Source organism: Hesperophylax consimilis, chromosome 3 (genome assembly GCF_061612785.1).
Source record: "Hesperophylax consimilis isolate HC1 chromosome 3, BYU_Hcon_1.0, whole genome shotgun sequence".
Taxonomy (NCBI): domain Eukaryota; kingdom Metazoa; phylum Arthropoda; class Insecta; order Trichoptera; family Limnephilidae; genus Hesperophylax; species Hesperophylax consimilis.
In genome coordinates, this window is record NC_142838.1 from 36112111 (window position 1) to 36130669 (window position 18559).

Sequence of the window (18559 nt, forward strand, 5' to 3'; positions counted from 1 at the left end):
CATGTAAACATACCTTAGGAATTTTTTTTGAATTTGTTCAATCATATTTATGTATTTAAGTTGATAAGGTATCCAGACAGTACTGGCGTACTCCAGCTTGCTTCTGACCACTCCGTTGAACATGGAGGTCATTGCTTCTTTGTTATTGAATTGTTTGCAAGTTCTAATTACAAAACCAAGAGTTTTGGAGCAAGCCGAGGTAAGCTGGACTATGTGGTTTGAAAATGTCAGCTTGGGATCAAAGATCACCCCAAGGTCCTTGATGATGTTTACGCGTGTAAGTACTTCACCATTCATTCTATACTGGCAGAATACCGGATTTTGTGAACGACTATAAGTCATAACAACGCATTTTTTAATATTGAAGTTAAGTTTATTTTCTACCGACCATATCATGATTGAATCGAGGTCGGCCTGCAGTTTCGAATAATCATAATCTGATTCGATTTCCTTCATCAGTTTCATGTCATCTGCGAATAGTAGACATGAGCTGTGACGTATACAATCCTGAATGTCATCAATCAGAATGAGGAATAACATGGGACCGAGATTCGATCCTTGAGGAATTCCTGACAGAGCTGCGAACTTATGGGAGTCGTATCCATTTATATTTACATACTGACTTCTATCTTTTAAATATGACGCAAAAAATGTCAGTAAGGGTTGATTAAAACCTATTTTATGCATCTTTTTTATTAGAATATCGTGATCTACTCGGTCAAATGCCTTTGCGAAGTCCGTGTAAATTACGTCCGTCTGATGCCTACAGTCTAGGCCTTGTGCTACCCGTCGAGAGAAAGAGAGTAAGTTGGTTACCGTTGATTTCTTCGGTAAGAAGCCATGTTGATTACCTCTTAAGAAAGGCGTGATTTGTGGACTGATTTTATCACAGATAATCATTTCAAAAATTTTTGGAATTGTTGACAGTACTGCAACTGGTCTATAATTTCTGACGTCAGTCTTTTCATCAGCTTTGTGAATGGGGCTGACCCTCGTTAGTTTCCAACACTGTGGAAATGTGGAAGACATGATGCAGAGATTAAATATGTACGCAAGGGGAACACAGATATTTGGAGAGATTTTTATAATTATTGAAGGAGGAATACCGTCCGGACCAGTAGCCTTATCAGGTCGGAGATTCCGGATACAAGTTTCTATTTCCTGGATGTTGGTCAATCCGAGTGAGATATCTCCAACGTTCCAGGGTGATGCTGTTGGGAAATTGGTTTCAAGTTTAGGGGTTACTTGACTATAGACGGAATGAAAATAGTCAGCAAACTTATTTACAATTGTGTTAGGGTTAGTAAAAGTTACGCCTTCCTCAATCAAGCATGTTGGTGAGGTTGGGTTAACTTTTTGTGACCTAATATAGTTCCAGAAAAACTTTATGTCGTCTTTGATCCCATTCTGAACATTTTCCATGTATTGTTTTTTAGCAAATTTTATTTCAGATTTTAGCTCGGATCTACTCGCTGAAAATATCAGATAATCGGATTGCTTTTTGTGCAATAGATATCTTTTTCTGAGCGATTCCTTTCTTTTCAGTTTATCTATAATGCTCTTATTGAACCATATCGGATATACATCGTTTGTGATGTTGGGTTTGTTATTTGGTATACATAATTCAAAAATACTAAACAGTACATTGTTTAAATATTTCACTGCTTCGTCTACAGATTTTATGGTGTACAAAAATGTCCAATCAAAATGCGAAAGAATATTATTGCACAGTTCTATGTTTGCTCGCTTATAATTAAATTGGTGGAAATTATAATTGTGGAGCGAAGGCGGGGGCCCGCGGGGGGCGCGGCGATCGTTTTGGCGGGGTCTTCGTCTGCACCGAACCGCTCTTGATAGGCGCGCGGAAATGTCCAGCGTCGGGTGATGCTGGTCTTCATTCACCAGTGGTTCCTCGCTTCTCATCACGTCACACACATTTATATTGCTAAGGATAAGATCGAGAATGTTATCGCTACTGTTCTTCACTTTATTGTACTGCGTCAGTCCATTCGAGTTTGTGAAATACGAAAAATCAGTTAAGACGTCTTCGGGTTTATTATTTAAGTTAAAATCACCCAAAATTATTATGTTCTTATTTAATAATATATTGGCTTTATTGTCTAAATGTTCATAGAAAATACGTCTATTTTCGCTGTCATCTGTGCAGTAGAAGTACACTACACATATAAACACAGTAAAGTTATCTTTACACACTTTTACCCAGAGGTGTTCGCCATCTGTTTCTAGCTCCCTTACTCTTATTGAATTTAACGGTTTACGTACTGCGAGCAGTACCCCTCCCCCTCGTTGCCCCTCTCGGTCCCGGCGATGTACTGTGTACTGGCTGGTGGACAACAGTTCTGCGTCGAATACAGAGGTTTGCAACCATGTTTCAGTTAGAGCAATAACTTCAGAATTTTGTGAAATAACGTTGTTCGAAAATTCACCTATTTTCGTATTTAGACCACGCACATTTTGGTATTTCAACGCTAGTTTTGCCATTTTTAGGTAGGTAAAGATTTACCTGATTGTGTGCCACCTTCTTTATTTGATGGTGATAAGAATTTAAATTTAGACACAGCGATACCTGCCGGCCAGTTGGCGGCATCTAGGAATGTATCTTTCTTTTCTTCCGGGACACCTATTTTGAAGGAGGTGTAGTTCCCTTTTGCCTTCAATGAGACAATATCAAATTCGGAGTCCGGTTCAATGGTTTTGAGAAATGCGTGCACGTGTGTGCTATCGGTATCTAGGCTAAAGCGCCAAGCGTGGATATAATGCTTTCGCTCTATTGCTCGCAACGCCGTTTCTTTTTTAGTGCCCGTTATTATGAGGGATGTACGATGTCGCGGCTTTCGTGCTTGCACCTGCCACTCACTCTGATCATCAACGTGTTTAGAATTGATTGGTTCATTCAGTGGCTTAGCTTTATTTTTTCTTGGTTTCCTTTTCTTTATTTTTTCGTCCGGGTTAGATTTCCCGAGATATTCCTCATTTGTCGGAGATGCTGATGAGTTTGTACCTTCCGCCGATTCGTCCAAGGCCGATGGCCCGCTAGATGAAGACTTGATCGGGATTGATCCTTCCGTAGAATTACCCGAGGTAGACGGCCCACTGGTTGCGTGCTCCCTCGTGCCGTAGGTGCTGGCGGCTTCCAGTGCAACTATCTTCGCCGACAGTTTGGCGACGGTAGTATTTTGTGCAACAATAAGGTTCGATTGATCACTAACCTTGTTATGTAGCTCTGTTATGATGTTTTTTAGGCCACTAATCTGGTCCGTGAGGTCCTTAATGGCAGCGGTGACCGTTTCCCAGGCTTGGGTCGATCTTGTCGCCATATCAACACTGTTATACAGTTAATATTCAGAGCACTGATAAGAACACGTCCTTCACGTACAATTCACTTGTTGTTGTTGTAATGATCTCCAGAGTTTGAAGATTTCACTTGAGAGTCAGATTTAATCCCTTAAGGAAGGAAAAGCACCAGCATTTTCAAGACTTAAAACAGACATTAGAAAAGGATTACCACTCCTTTAACGATAACCTTCCGCATCATTAAAATCATTAAAATGCATCTAAATAGACTGCCTCGACATACACATACATTGTTGTGTTTTATTTTGTAAATGTAAAATTCCTATCTCCCAAATTTTCCGCTAGGTTGTTCATAAAACTGTTCGCAGAAAAGTATGTATCTTTTGTAAAATGCGTATCTCCATTCTCGGTTTTTACGTAAACTTCGTAACTCCGATTTGAAATAGAAAGCCTTAACTTACAAAAGTTTAATGATTGAAAATAAATTTCCAAATATATTATATGTTCGAAACATAAATAAAAAGAATAAGCCGTCTTTCATTTTTTTTCACCACGAGGTTTTTTGTGCCTCCTGTAAAATTTTACATTTGGGAGTTACGCATTCTACGAATTAATGCGACGATATATAGGATTCTGTTACATACTAATTATTGAGCAATTAAGAGAATAATTAGGAACATCTAAATACAGTGGAGATGAATATAATAGACTGATATTAAATATAAATAAAGGGAAAACAGGCAATTATTTAGTTTCCACCTATTTTCTGGGGTGACAGGTAATCGGAGGAGCCTCTCTCCTATAGCTGATATTAAACAATGCTTTTGGGCAGCTAACATGTAGCACCGGTTAACATTACATTATTATTTATCGCTACTTACTCAGTTAATTGTTTTGTGTTCAATAAAAGCAAGTGAGTACAAAACATATTTTATTATAACAGAATCCTACCTTTTCAGACACATTGAAATTTTAGATTATGAGTGTTAGAAATAACTCCGATAAATTAATTAATGAATTGATAATATAAGATCCCAATTGTTCCTAATTCATCATTAATGCAATCATTATGTATATCAATAAATGCAGAAAATTCATTTCCGCCGCAAAAGCCTGTAAAGAAGAAAGTTAAATGTTTTTTGAGGGTAGCAGTTATTGCAATTGGGCAATGATTGTAAGCAGAGGCGGTTCTTGGTCTTTACAACTGGGGGTTCAGGAATTCAAAAGAAGATATATTTAATCAATGTGTATTTACTGTTGTTTTCGCTGTATATTTGAGAAAGCTCACACAATACTGCATAAATGGCAACTTAGACAATACGGCAGAGGTTCCCAAAGTAGGTGCCGCGGCCCCTTGGGTGCCACGGAGAGAGATCAGGGGTGCCGCGAGGCGACCCTGATGTCTCTACTAAAAAAAATTGACACTAATACAAACATTTTATGGAATGGAAAATCACCCATGTGGTCGGTCCGCGCTCTTGGTACGGATTGGGTGGGAGGCATAGAGGTAATACGCAAGAAGAAGAAAATCTAATTGACCTCTCGAGCGACAACAGCCTAAAAACAAGATACGCTTGTTCAGATTTGATGGAGTTTTGGGAGCAGTCAAAAATGAGTATCCGTTTCTAAGTGCAAAAGCTGTAAGGGTCCTCATTCTCTTTGCGACTTCATATCTGTGCGAAGCTGGATTTTCAACGGTTTCTGTTATAAAGAGTAAATATCGCTCGAAAATAAATGTAGAAAAAGAAATAAGAGTAGCTGTATCAAGCTTTATTCCCCAATTCGAAAAATTGTGCAGTGAGCAGCAGGCTCACCCGTCGCACTAAACACACACACACCTCAAGAGTATGTGGAAGGTTTTTGTAATTATGTTTTCATTTTCTTTGTATTTTTACCTATGTTTTCCTACCAATAAATGTACTTGTTCATTTTAAATATGAGTTGTATTAGTTTCTTACCTGGTTTCATAGTTTCATAGTCGTACAAATATGAAATATAGCTACCACAGATAGATATTATATGACTAGGGTGCCGTGAGAAACTTCATATTTTCTAAGTGTGTCACGATTTGGAAAAGTTTGAGAACCCCTGCAATACGGTATTTGCCGAAAATTCCGTAAAAGTAATTAAGGAATATAGGATCTCATCTAAAAGAGGGTTGAATTTTAAATTAAAAAAACATTATGTTTCGCGTCGCACAACTATAGACTTACTGTAGCATAAGTTTGCGATAACACCGTCAGGGCGATTGTGTTGTTTTGATTTTTTGTATGAAGCATTTTGTGCTGATTCTATAAGGCACAAAATGGGAATATCGGGTTGCTTTTCGACCGGATTTTTCAGTCGTGTTGATTTTAAAGGCGGAATTTTAGTGGCATACTGTTTATAATGTGCCAATATTATTATAACGCAAGTTTGTCTTAAATAAATAAATTTCACTGCACAAACGTTCTTTAAAGAAAACCGCCAGTGATTTTAAGAAATATAGTTTTGAATAATTGTACCTTACCCAAACTGTTTTCCATCCTAGAAACCTCGACCTCTTGAGTAACTGGCCTTCGAACCTGGTGGCTGTTCTCTGTATTTGTTGCACGGGCCGCACACTCAGCACCTGCCTCATCTGGCTGTCTCTAGCCAGGTCCACTGCCATCTGACCTGTTACAAACAACAAAATGTATTATAAACATGTCCATATATGCTTTTCGTTATTATTGTGATTAAGTTTCGGTTTATTATGCCCTGTTGCGCTGCCTCCGTCTTTAGCCAACGTTTCGGACAGCATTACAGTGTCCATCGTTAGGATAGATGTGTAGATTGTGCTGAAGTGTATGTTTATGCATGTAGAAGTGATACCGTGTTACACGCGTTAATCCTCTTAAGGCCGGTATTTCAATATAAAAATTACTGGAGAAGAAACTAAGATTTATTAAATTTTTTTAGTGTCCATGATTTATATATTTCTTGGAGGTGAAAATCTCTTGGATGCCAGGGCAACTATAATGTCCAGATAAAATTTTGAAAGTTTCAATCAATCACTGCTTTTTCTTCTTTTTTTTTAACATTGGTAATCTTAGTTCCTTGAGTCTATTGCCGGTCTTTTAAAGTTCTTGGTATTTTTGTAAATATATTTGGAAAGCATATTCCCGGAGAGGTCGTACAAAGATTTATATATTTTTAACACCAAGTCCGGTGTTAGTTAAAGGAAGCCTTTCCTGATTAAATATGTTATTGAGTTCGCTCTTTTGACAATCCCAGAGATTTGCGGTTCCCATTTCAAGTCTCTTGATATGGTATATGGTAACTCCCTGGGTCTTGTTGTAACGTCATTGATTTCAGGAGTGTTCCATTAAGTTAGTATGCAAGCTTAGGGTTAGTTTTTCCAACATGTAGGACAGTGCATTTTTCAACATTGGGTTTTAGAAGCCAATCTTTTGTCCATTGATATACTTCTTCTTTAAGTTGTTTTGCAATTGATCGTGATGTATATGTGGATTGGCCAATAATTTTGTATCTTCTGCGAAACAGCTGAAATCCAATTTTATTATGTTATGCAGATTTGTGATGTACAAAATAAACATAACCGATTCAAAACTCAAAACAGATCATATTCAGATAATATCTACACTAACCTCTTAAAAGCAGTAATATTTTGAAGTGGCAAACCGCCTCACAGCTAGCTAAGCCTTAATAATTTATTTTTTTTTGTTCATTTTACGACCATAGGGCTTTTACATAACTACATGTGACATGATGAATAATTTAGTACATGAGGAAGAAATAATCAAAATAAAATTACAATAAACAAAAAAAATATTTACATACTGCCCGGCCTACAAGGCTGCCCTTGCCAAGGACTTTGCAACTATTGATTATGGCGTCTAATTACATTGAAGAAGATGACGAGGTAGATTACGAAAATACTCATAATTTCTGTGATTGGCTAAAGTTTCATAGCAACTACAATATGGAAAATATTAATATTGTTCAGTTGAATGTTAGATCAATTTATAAATACTGGGATACTTTGAATGTCTACTTAAATACTTGTTGGAAGCATATTCATGTGTTAATGTTATGTGAAACAGCTATAACACCGAATCTTGTCTGTCTGTATAATATTCCTGGATTTAATTGTTACAACTATTGCCGAACTAAAAAATCTGGAAGAGGTATATTGCTATATGTTCGAAATGAATTCACATTTCAACAGAAAACAATAGAAACAAATCATTTTGAATGTGTTCTTGGCTCTATGACACTTCCAAACAAGAGTATTTTAAACATCATAGCAATATACCGCCCCCCCAACTGTAGCCAACCACAATTTCTTAATGAAATATCTGACATTCTGCATACTATAAGCCCCAAAGAAAATGTTTTACTTATAGGAGATATTAATCTAGACTTGTTAAATTGTCAAAACCCTATTATTATGGCATATGAAAATATAATTTCGGATAATTATTTAATCAAATGTATTTGTGACGTAACTAGAGAAGCAGTTTTAGCAGGAAAAGTTACTCGTACTTGTTTAGACCACATATTTGTCCGATTTAACAGTGGATGTAAACAAAGCGATTCTCTTTCCTCATGTGTATGTAATAATATTACTATAGCAGATCACTTTTTAACTGCAGTTAATATTAAATATAGTGCAAGGAAAGAAGCCCCAGAACACGGGGAAAGAATTTCGTTTTTATCGCAAAACAAAATCGACAAAAACATTCATAATTTTAAGTGGCACTCCTTGCTTGAGGAACAAGACTGCAATATACTATATAGTAAAATTAAAAACAACTTTAAGAATTTGTATGAACAGAGTAAAATCGTTATGAATTATAAACCCAAAAAAAGACCTCTGTCAATAAAACCTTGGATAACTTCTAATATCTTAGAAAACATTAAAAAAAAAATTCATTGTACAGAAGATGGAAGAATTTTCCTAGCAATCAATTCTTTGAATTGGAATATAAAACTTTCAGAAATAAGGTGACAAAAGAAATTATTAAATGTAAGTCTACCTTTTTTAACAATAAATTCAAAAATTATTTTGGAAATACAAAAAAAACTTGGGATGAAATAAATAAATTATTAGGACGCAAGTCCAAAAGTAGTTGTGACGAAATAATCTCGAAATATATGTTAAATACGAATAATGAAGAAACCGTAGCAGATAAGTTTGTTGAATATTTTACAAATAGTGTTAGCTCTATGATACATAAATGTGATTATTTAGCATCGACCGTCAGGCCGAATGAAGTGCAACATAGTATGTACCTACCCAGAGCTACCTGCCAAGAAATCAATATTATTGTTAGCAAATTAAACAATTCAAAGTCACCAGGGATTGACAACATTCGAATGTTTGACATTAAGACACATATTAATATTTTAGGGCCTGTTATAACACACTTTATCAATTTAATTTTATCGCAAGCAGTAATACCAGATGAACTAAAAAGTAGCATCACTAGGCCAATTTACAAAGGGGGCAAACATACAGATATTCAAAATTATAGGCCAATAAGCATATTGCCAGCCCTAGAAAAAATACTTGAAAAATACATTTCCATAAAACTTAATAAATATCTAGAATCTTTCTCTTTGTTGAATCCCAACCAATATGGATTTCAAAAGAAAAAAAGTACGGAAATGCTGCTTCAGGAATTTTCAAATCACATAAATTATGAATTAAATCTAAAAAAACAAGTGTTGGTTTTATTCATAGATAACTCTAAGGCATTTGATACCATTGATACAAATAAACTATTAGAAACACTGGAGGCAATAGGAATTAGAGGAAAGCTGCTAGTTTTATTAAAAAATTTACTAACTGATCGACAAATAAGAGTAAAAATTCTTAAAAAATTTAGCAAAAGAAAAAACAGGTGTTGCACAGGGGTCAATTCTAGGGCCAACCCTTTATATTATTTATGTCTCAATAAGGAAGTTGAGTCCATTTTTTTTATTTTTTTTTATCAATGTTCGCATTCAAACTTAAATACTGGTATTTTTTTTTTTTTTTTTAAAGTTTGTTTTCATAATTAAATTAATTCTCAAAGTTTAAATTTTATTAAGCCCGCCAAAACGAGCGGAATCCGAGCGGTAAGAGGCGGGGTGTGGTGTGACGTCATTAGAACTGTGAAAACCACGACGCTCAAGCATTTTGTATGGAAAAAATTTTAATTCTTCAACAAGGAATTCCAGTAATTTTTTTACCAATGTTAACCGTCTATTAGAATTGATGTTATTAAAAAAAAGAAAATTGATTAAGATTTCATAGTTAAATTAATATTTTAAGTTAGAATATTTGCTTTTCCCGCCCGGTACGGTACTGTACAGTATTGCCGTCGCTACTTGTTGACGTTCCACGCGCTAATTCAGGACCACCGCGCAGAAAAGTAAAGACCAAAAGTAAAATAACGGTTTACAGCCCAGTTCACTGTGAGACCTTTCTGGGCGGCCGGCGGCCTGAAGTGTATCACATGCTATGTGACATGTATAATAATAAAAACTTCTAAGTTATGCAATAAACAACATATTATTATAAAGCACTATACGAATATGTATCTTTAGAAATCCATTTCATATAATAATAACAACAAATACGTACATACATTTGACAAACCCAAATAAACCTTTGGCCTATACACCTCTCTCATCTAAACCGACCATCTCTCATGTAATAGAAAGAGATGCACCATAGGTGATCCGTTGAACGTACAAGTCACGACACATGTGACGTCAGAATTCTTTCGACCAATCGTGGAGCGTCTACAGTCTATTGCTATTGAATGCTTTTTCAAGAACGTTTAACTAATTCTAAGAATAATAATATAGAAATATATTTATATTTTTAGAATCGATATTTTTTTATCTACATGAACATATTTTTTATAAGTCAAAATATTTTTCACTCAACTTCCTTATTATGAGAAAATTGTTTTCATTTGTTAAACATTTTGTATATGCAGACGATACGGCGCTCGTAATATCGCACGAAGATCTGGTTACTGCAATGAACCTTATGCAACATGATTTTATTGCCCTACTGAAATGGTCGCATGATGCAGGCCTCTTTATAAACGCCAAAAAAACTAAAATTATGCACATCAGATCTCCACACGCCAGATGTAATGTAATTCCTTCATTATATACACACACACTTGACTGCATACATAAAAATTTTGCACAGCCCTGTTCATGTGAAACCATTGATTTTGTCAAAAGTTATGTATATTTGGGTGTTACTATTGACTGCTACATGAAATGGGATATACACATTGCTAATGTTTGTAAACGTCTACGAGCTATTGTGGGTAGGATTTATAAAATAAAATATTTCGTGCCTATAAGTACTTTAAAGTTAATCTACTTATCTCTGGCTGAATCCACTATACGTTATGGAATTACTTCTTGGGGACATTCTTGTAAAACTAATATAAGCTATATACAAACATTACAAAACTCCATTATAAAATTGTTAATCCATAAATATGACAATCAACACAGAAGTAACATTAAATTAATATACAAGTGTCTGAATATTTTACCTGTCAGAGGATTATTGTTTTATAATATTGTAAGTCAACATGTTATATTGTCTGATTCATTGTATAGGGAAAGAGTTTGCCATAAACATAACACAAGATTCACTCAAAATGAAGGACTGGTAGTTCCGAAATGTACTAATAAATATGGTGAAAGAACTTTAAACTATATAGTACCCAAATTTTTTAACCTATTACCAATGACAATTAAAAATAAAAACATGTATACTGCTAATGTTAAATATAATCTAAGGAAATGGTTATTGGATAATAATGATTTATACTGATGCCCCTGAAATGGAATTCATATTGTTAGAAAATGGAAAAACAATTATTTTGTAATACCTGACTACCTACCTCTATTTATGAAACTATTGATGTACTTGTTGATAATACTAATAGTCCAGTCAGTGGGGGATAAAAAAGGGCTCCACCTTGCAAAAGGTTAGGTAGTAGCGGTTTTCACATATGTTGTTAAGATTGGGACTCTAAAGAAAAAAAAAAGTTTTCGACCTTGGGAGGGTCGAGCTCGATCCGCCATCTTGGATTGAAGGTGCCAAAATTTGTTTTTTTCAAAATAATTGTGAAGTGGTCGTTTTTACAACCAAATTGTTGAGGGCAAACTTAAAGACAACTAAATTACCTACATTTTTTGTAAAATGTTTTTTTTTGTAAGTCTAATAGGTAACGAGTTACAGCGGTTGAAAGAAGAAAATTTTGACAAAAAATTGTAAAACTCCAGTTTTCTTGATAAATTTTGTACGAACATATTACACAATATCATTTTAACGTATTTCTACGTTACAATATACTTATATAGCATCATCCGTGTGCTCGATGACGTTGATTTGTTATAGTGGGATCCTAGTCTACAGCTGACTTGGCAACACTGATTGAGTCGGGGTGGTTACAGGACGTTGCCTGGATGCTCGGTCACTCAGTGTGCTCGTGCGCAAAGGTACGAAATCATCATTTTATGGTGTTTTCGAACAACTTCCAGAAGGCGTGCAACTTGAAGGTAGCAAAATTAATGTTGTAGATGGAGGATATCTTTTACATAAAGTTGTATGGAATCGGAATGATTATTTTGGGTCAATTTGCGAGAAGTACGTTCATTATGTAAGAAATCACTATGGATCATATGCAGTCATTGTTTTCGATGGATATCCGCTTGATGATGGTGAAAAAAATACGAAAACCGCAGAAAGACTTCGCCGATCGAAGAAGCACATGTCTGCAGATGTTCTTTTCGATGAAACAATACCAGTTCAAGTTTCACAAGAACGATTTTTAGCCAATGAAAAAAACAAAGTCCGTCTAATTTCGATGCTTACAAAGCAATTTATACAGGATGATTTTACAGTTAAGCAGGCTGAAGAAGATGCTGATGAGTTGATTGTCAATACTGCGATTTCCTTGTGTTCATCATATGACGCTGTTTTCATTATTGGCGAAGACGTTGATCTCCTAGTTCTGCTGACAGCATGACAGCATTAGCACCACAAAAAATAGTATATATCTTCGCAAACCCGGTAGAGGCAAAACTTTTGAAAGATTGTATTCCGCGAATAGTGTGAAATACAAAGAGGCGGCTGAGAATATTCTGTTTCTTCATGCCTTTAGCGGCTGCGATACAACATCGTCCTTCTTCAACCAAGGAAAAAATAAATTTTGTTCGCTTGTGCAAAACGACACAAGACTCAATGCCATGATAAGAATCTTCAAACAACATGATGCAACACCAGAAGACATAGCAGTTGCAGGAACACGCTTTCTTGTTGCTTTATACGGGGGTGACATGGATAAGGAAACCTTGGAAGAAGTCCTCTACAAACGTTTCGCAAAGTCGACAACAAAAAGCAAATTCAATCTTGCCTCTTTGCCACTAACGAACGACGCTACACGGTACCATGCATTTAGAACGTACCATCAAGTCCAAAAATGGTATGGAATCCAAAAAAATCTAGAAAACTGGGCCTGGAAACGTGACATCAACGGGCTTGTTCCAGTAAGAATGACAAAGAAACCAGCACCCGAGACTTTATTAAAATTTATTTCATGCAATTGTAAAAAAGGATGCGGCGTTGCATGTGGCTGCAGGAAAGCTGGATTGAAGTGTTCTATTGTATGTGGGTGCTGTAATGGTCAAACATGCCGAAATTCGCCAGAGGTTCACATCGATGTTGAGGACGAAGAAGAAGAGATTTTGTCAATGGAAGCCCAAATATCACAGGCAATGAGTTAGATGATGACATTGATGACGAAGACTGTTATTAAGTAACATAATTTATAGTAACATAATTCACAGTAATGTAACATAATTTACTGTAGCATAACGCTAGTATATCTGTGGAGTTGACCTACTGGGGATACCACAATAAAAAAAATGCGCAATGTTCTCTACCTCATGGTGGTGTGGAAATGAGTTAACAAAATTATTATAATTATGTAATGAATAACCCGCAAAAATTACAAAGTTGGGAATTTCATCACTTTTTTGAAAAATTTTCTTCTTTCAACCGCTGTAACTCGTTACCTATTAGACTTACAAAAAAAAACATTTTACAAAAAATGTAGGTAATTTAGTTGTCTTTAAGTTTGCCCTCAACAATTTGGTTGTAAAAACGACCACTTCACAATTATTTTGAAAAAAACAAATTTTGGCACCTTCAATCCAAGATGGCGGATCGAGCTCGACCCTCCCAAGGTCGAAAACTTTTTTTTTTCTTTAGAGTCCCAATCTTAACAACATATATCAAAATCGCTACTACCTAACCTTTTGCAAGGTAAAACTCCCCACTGACTGGACTATAATTTGTTCATACATTTATTTTTACTTGCTTATTATATAAGGCTTTTATGCTGCTATTTAAACTTTTCTGCAATGTAACCAATTTATGTAATTATGTACCGTTCAAATTGTATCTTATGATTTTATAAATGTTGTCTCTATGTCCCTGCTGACAAACTACATAAGTAGTTTAGCGGGTTTAAATGTGAATAAATAAAAATAAAAAAATAAAAAAAAACTTTGATAGGATACCATGGCAATATTTGGTTTCGTTAACTTTATACTATATTTTTTTATATAGAGCAGAGATGGTTTACACATAGTTCCCGTGAGCACTTGGGCCATAGGCCCATTGAGCTATCTTCCATTATACCTCATTCCTTTAACAGTCATCCGGTCCCTTTTGTAAAGTTCACCACGGTTGTTTTTCTTATGCCACGGTTATGTGGCTATGTCTTCTGGTTCCACAATGTGTATTCCCAGGTCTAATTTCTCCTCTCCAATCCCCCTTGGTTCCCTGAAGGCCCCAAAAGGGAAGAGAGCCTCATCTCTCCTCTCCACTCCTCCTTGGTTCCCTTATACTATATGTTTTTGTGTATTATCTAATATGAATGCTGCAGGTGCATTTATACTAATTATTTATGTAATATGAGCATGTTTCATAAATGTCTTGTTTGTGTCCCTGAGAAATTAATAAATAAATCAGAATGTATAATATTTGAAAGTCCACCATTGATGTTTCGAATGGTGGAGTCAATCCCATTCTGCAGCAGTATGACAGCGAGCTGGGTGTGCCCTCGGTAAGAGGCGCAATGCAGGCAGCTGTTCCCCTGGGTGTCCACGCAGTTTATGTTGGGAGGCTGGGAGACTCGCAACTAAAATAGAAGAAACCTTCATTAATGTTTTTACCGCTTTATAGGGTAACATCTCTATGTATATTAATTGGAGGAACTTTCAATTTCTCAAAAAATGTTAATGCTCCGGCCGAAAAGGTTGGGAAAATAATACATGTTGATACTAGTTCTGGGTCGATCGTGAACTACCCGATCATTGTTACCCGCTCATGAAATACCAATGAGCGATTGAGTTACTTTTTCAAAAAATATACAATCGTAAGCACCCTTGTCTCGAGATGAGTGCCAGTGTATGAACAAAAAATAGGCATTTTCCTAGACCCTATTTACGTCAATTGAAAGTATCCAATCAAAGATCGGGTGATGGGTACTCGGGTCTCGGTTGGGTAGTTTCGACTTACTGCAGCCGGCGGAGAGTGGCACACGCATTGATCTCTCTTCTCTAATCTATGGAATTGTTTCCTGTTTGTGCAAAAGTAGCTGATCGAAGAGCGAGTATTCTAGACCTGATCACTAGGTAGTGGGTCGTGAGTGACTAGGGTCGTATAAAGTGATTGATCAATCCAGTTCTAATTCATGCATATAAAGCTCACTCTCTCGGCCCTGAGCATTTCAAATTACATATTATTTCTATTAAATTATTATTACATGCAAATTGATGTCTTACGAAAAGCAAACAATTTACCTAAAAGTTGGTGATTAATTCCTAATTAACTCCTAATTAGACTAATAAAAGATGATTCCAAAGTCGTTCAATATTACAAATTATCACCAAACAAAGGAGCAATAAAAATTATGCACGTATTCCAATTTGAATTCATAACTGCACCTTGGGTTATCAGAAGGTCAAAGTTAATCTACAAAGAATAATCAGGCAAGCATGAAATTATTTCGACTATGTTGGTATCTCATTCAATATGTTGACTAATACTATATATTTTCAACATAAATTACCAGTTTATTGATATTCTCCACATCCCCCTCTCTGGCAGCCGCTAGAAGTCTGAGTTCCCTCTCTCTTTGCTCATTGTTCTCAGCGGCGAGGAGCAACTTGTGGATGTCCTGCGTCTTGGACAAGTCTCTGGGAACCTTCCCTTCGCCATTCATCACTGACACCTGCACTCCATGGCGAAGCAGCAGGATCAACAGCTCCTGGGCAAATCAATGAAGAAGACTAAAGAAAAATTATTCAACATTTCAAATAAAAGTGTGTTCAAGAAGATATGCAGGTAGTATCAAATGCTCATACAAAGAATTAGACTACAAAAACATTATGTAATGAATAAACAAACATAAAAGCATTGTTATTTTTTCTCATAAGATTGAATTATATAAAAGAATTACTTATTTAATATTCCTCTGGGCTGGAGCCCCAAAATATCTGATAAACCTACTTGATTCTGTGCAAAGGAGGGCCGTCAGTCTGATCCACAATCAGTTTTTAAAAGACCGATTGCCATCCCTAATACACAGATGCAATGTAGGTAAGCTGAGTCTATCTTACAGGTATTTCAATGGAGGCTGCTCAAAGTAGCTACCGGCATTGATCCCTTCTGCACTGGTGCACATTGATGTGATCTTCATGAGAGGTCGTTTTTTTGATTAGTTTATGTGTAAGTCAGCTCGTTTGTGAAACGAACTACCGCAGTCTGTTTTTTCAAATCCTAAAAAATCCTTCCTACAGCCTCTACTTTAACCCACCTCACGTCGCTGCCCAACAGGGTAGCGATATAATTTACACTATACAGACTCTTGAGAGACGTCACATTAAAAAAAAATTAAATTATGAATATTTATTTTTGGAATAACTTAATGAGTAAAACCTTGTAATATTTAATTTGAAGACAATATAAGCGATTCTTTAACGAAAATTTGAAAGAGAAAAATCCAAAAATATTCTGCAATAATTAAAATTTATTTTAAAAAACTTTAAAAAAAAACAAATGATGTAAAAGATTGGGACCCTCAATTATTCATTTGGAAATAATTTTCCACAGAGCTTCTTGTGTGTATTAATCAAAAAATTAATAGACTACACTACTGCAGTAAGTTGGTCGAAAAGACCCTTGAATGGAGAAAGCCATACACATTGAAAAAAAAACTTCAAGAATCATATGTTGTGTTGTTTTATTTTTATGAACACAAAAACTGAGGATAGGTGTGTCAGTTAAAATTATAAGCACAATAGTTTACTTCATGTCCTATGAAGGCCGCTTTGTGTAGCGGGGTGTCTCCTGCGTCGTTAGGGATATTTCCGTCAGCCCCATGCGTGAGAAGCAGGTTGGCAACGTCCAGATGGCCAAAGTAGGTGGCCAGGTGCAGAGGGGTCCATCCCAGGTTACTCTTCGCTTTACCTGGACATATAACCAATTAATATCTAATCTACCTCTGAGAGCTCGGTTGTAATATTTCTTCTTGTTACATTCATTTGCTTGCTATCTTACAGACAGGACACAGTTTGTATCACATGGATCGTTCCTATCTATTCTATTTTTGTACGATCAGGCTCTAATTCAAGCCCACTTCTTTCCATATCCATTAACAATATTTAAGAAGTTATTCTGCACTCTTCTCTTCGCTGATGACTTAAAATTGTTCTCAGAAATACAAACTTTAAAAGAACGCAATCAACTCCAGTCAGATACAGATATAACTATTGACTAGAGTAAAGGGAATCGGATTGAGTCAATATATCTAAATGTTTCATTTTGTCATTCCCCAGGGCGTGTCAAATATAGTTTTGATAATTAGTTGCAGTTTAAATACCGCCCAACAAATGTCGGTAGAGTATGTAGATTGTTATTGCTATTCTCCCCAGGCCGGCAGATCAGTTCTAATTACTCCCCTCGCCAGAATAATTCAGAGTCTGCTATAGGATGGATTTATGTCCTGCAAGATATTCATTGTAATTATCGCACGATAATTAAGTAACACTTAATCTTTGACGGACCGAAGTATTTATTAAAAACTTACTATCTTAAAGTGTATTCCTATTTAAGAGCGCGCAGGAGCGCCGAGAAATTTTAACGATAGGTATTTGTAAAAATTATTTCTATTTCGTTCATCTCAGCGGACACAGCAAAAGCGCTATCGGTGTATTGGTGAACCCCAATGCGTGTGTGTGCGTGGCTGCAGGTGTTCGAAGCACGAAACGTCGCGCCGCGCCGGATAGCGACTTCGCGTCAAATTATCGCGATCAGTTCTTATTATTTCATTTACTGTTATTCATTTATTCCAAAAATTAAGTAGGTGCCTAGGTACATATTCGTAATAAAATAGCGAGGTCTACATTATTTAATATTGTATTGTACTTAACTTTATTATTATTATTACTTACTACAAATATGTACGTAGATACATTTATTTTGCCTCCGTGGTTGAGGGGTAAGGCTCTCGACTTCGAGTCCGGAGGTCTCGGATTCAAATCACGGCGTGCGCAAGTAAATTGATTTTAATTAATTTATGTTGTTTCACAATATTAAAAATAATATTCATTAAAAAGAATAATAATTAAATATAATATAAAATAATTGTCTGGAGAAATAATGATACACGCGGCGACTTAGTTACGGCCAAATCAGCTATCAGCTTGCAGGGTTTTGTAATACTAGTCCAATTAAGTCGCCAATTGGGGAATCCACAGTCTCACTGGCTCCAGACGGGAGCAGTTTGGACTCTTGTGCGGTATTCACATACAAAAAGTCACGTCGCAACTCGCAACTAGAGCGCCTGCTGTTCGCTCATCACCTCAGTCACATCGCGACTTGTGCGTAGTTATATACATGTGACTGCCTGCTCCGAGCTCATCTTCTGCACACGCACAAGTAAATGAGACTTGTGGGTGCGTGTATACAGGTTGCTGCACACATAAAAAAGTCATGTCGCAACTCGCAACTCGCAACTAGAGCGCCTGCTGTTGACTCATCATCTCAGTCACATCGCAACTTGTGCGTAGGTATATACATGTGACTGCCTGCTCCGAGCTCATGCCATGGAAGCCCACATTATAGCAGAAGGGTTCTCGAGAAGCATGGAAATGCATGGATTGA

The 18559-nt window shown here is 36.2% G+C and overlaps 1 protein-coding gene across 1 annotated transcript in view; it reads right to left on the reverse strand.

Moving 5' to 3' along the window:
• Positions 1–18559, reverse strand: part of LOC149425362 (oxysterol-binding protein-related protein 1-like) — an 84378-nt gene that overhangs the window by 61256 nt on the left and 4563 nt on the right. The window contains exons 2-5 of the mRNA XM_089650578.1: positions 16704–16864; positions 15465–15662; positions 14387–14531; positions 5825–5970 (exon numbers count right to left, since the gene is read on the reverse strand). Coding sequence (XP_089506704.1) covers positions 5825–5970; positions 14387–14531; positions 15465–15662; positions 16704–16864 — 650 coding nt within the window. The remainder of the gene's footprint in view (positions 1–5824; positions 5971–14386; positions 14532–15464; positions 15663–16703; positions 16865–18559) is intronic.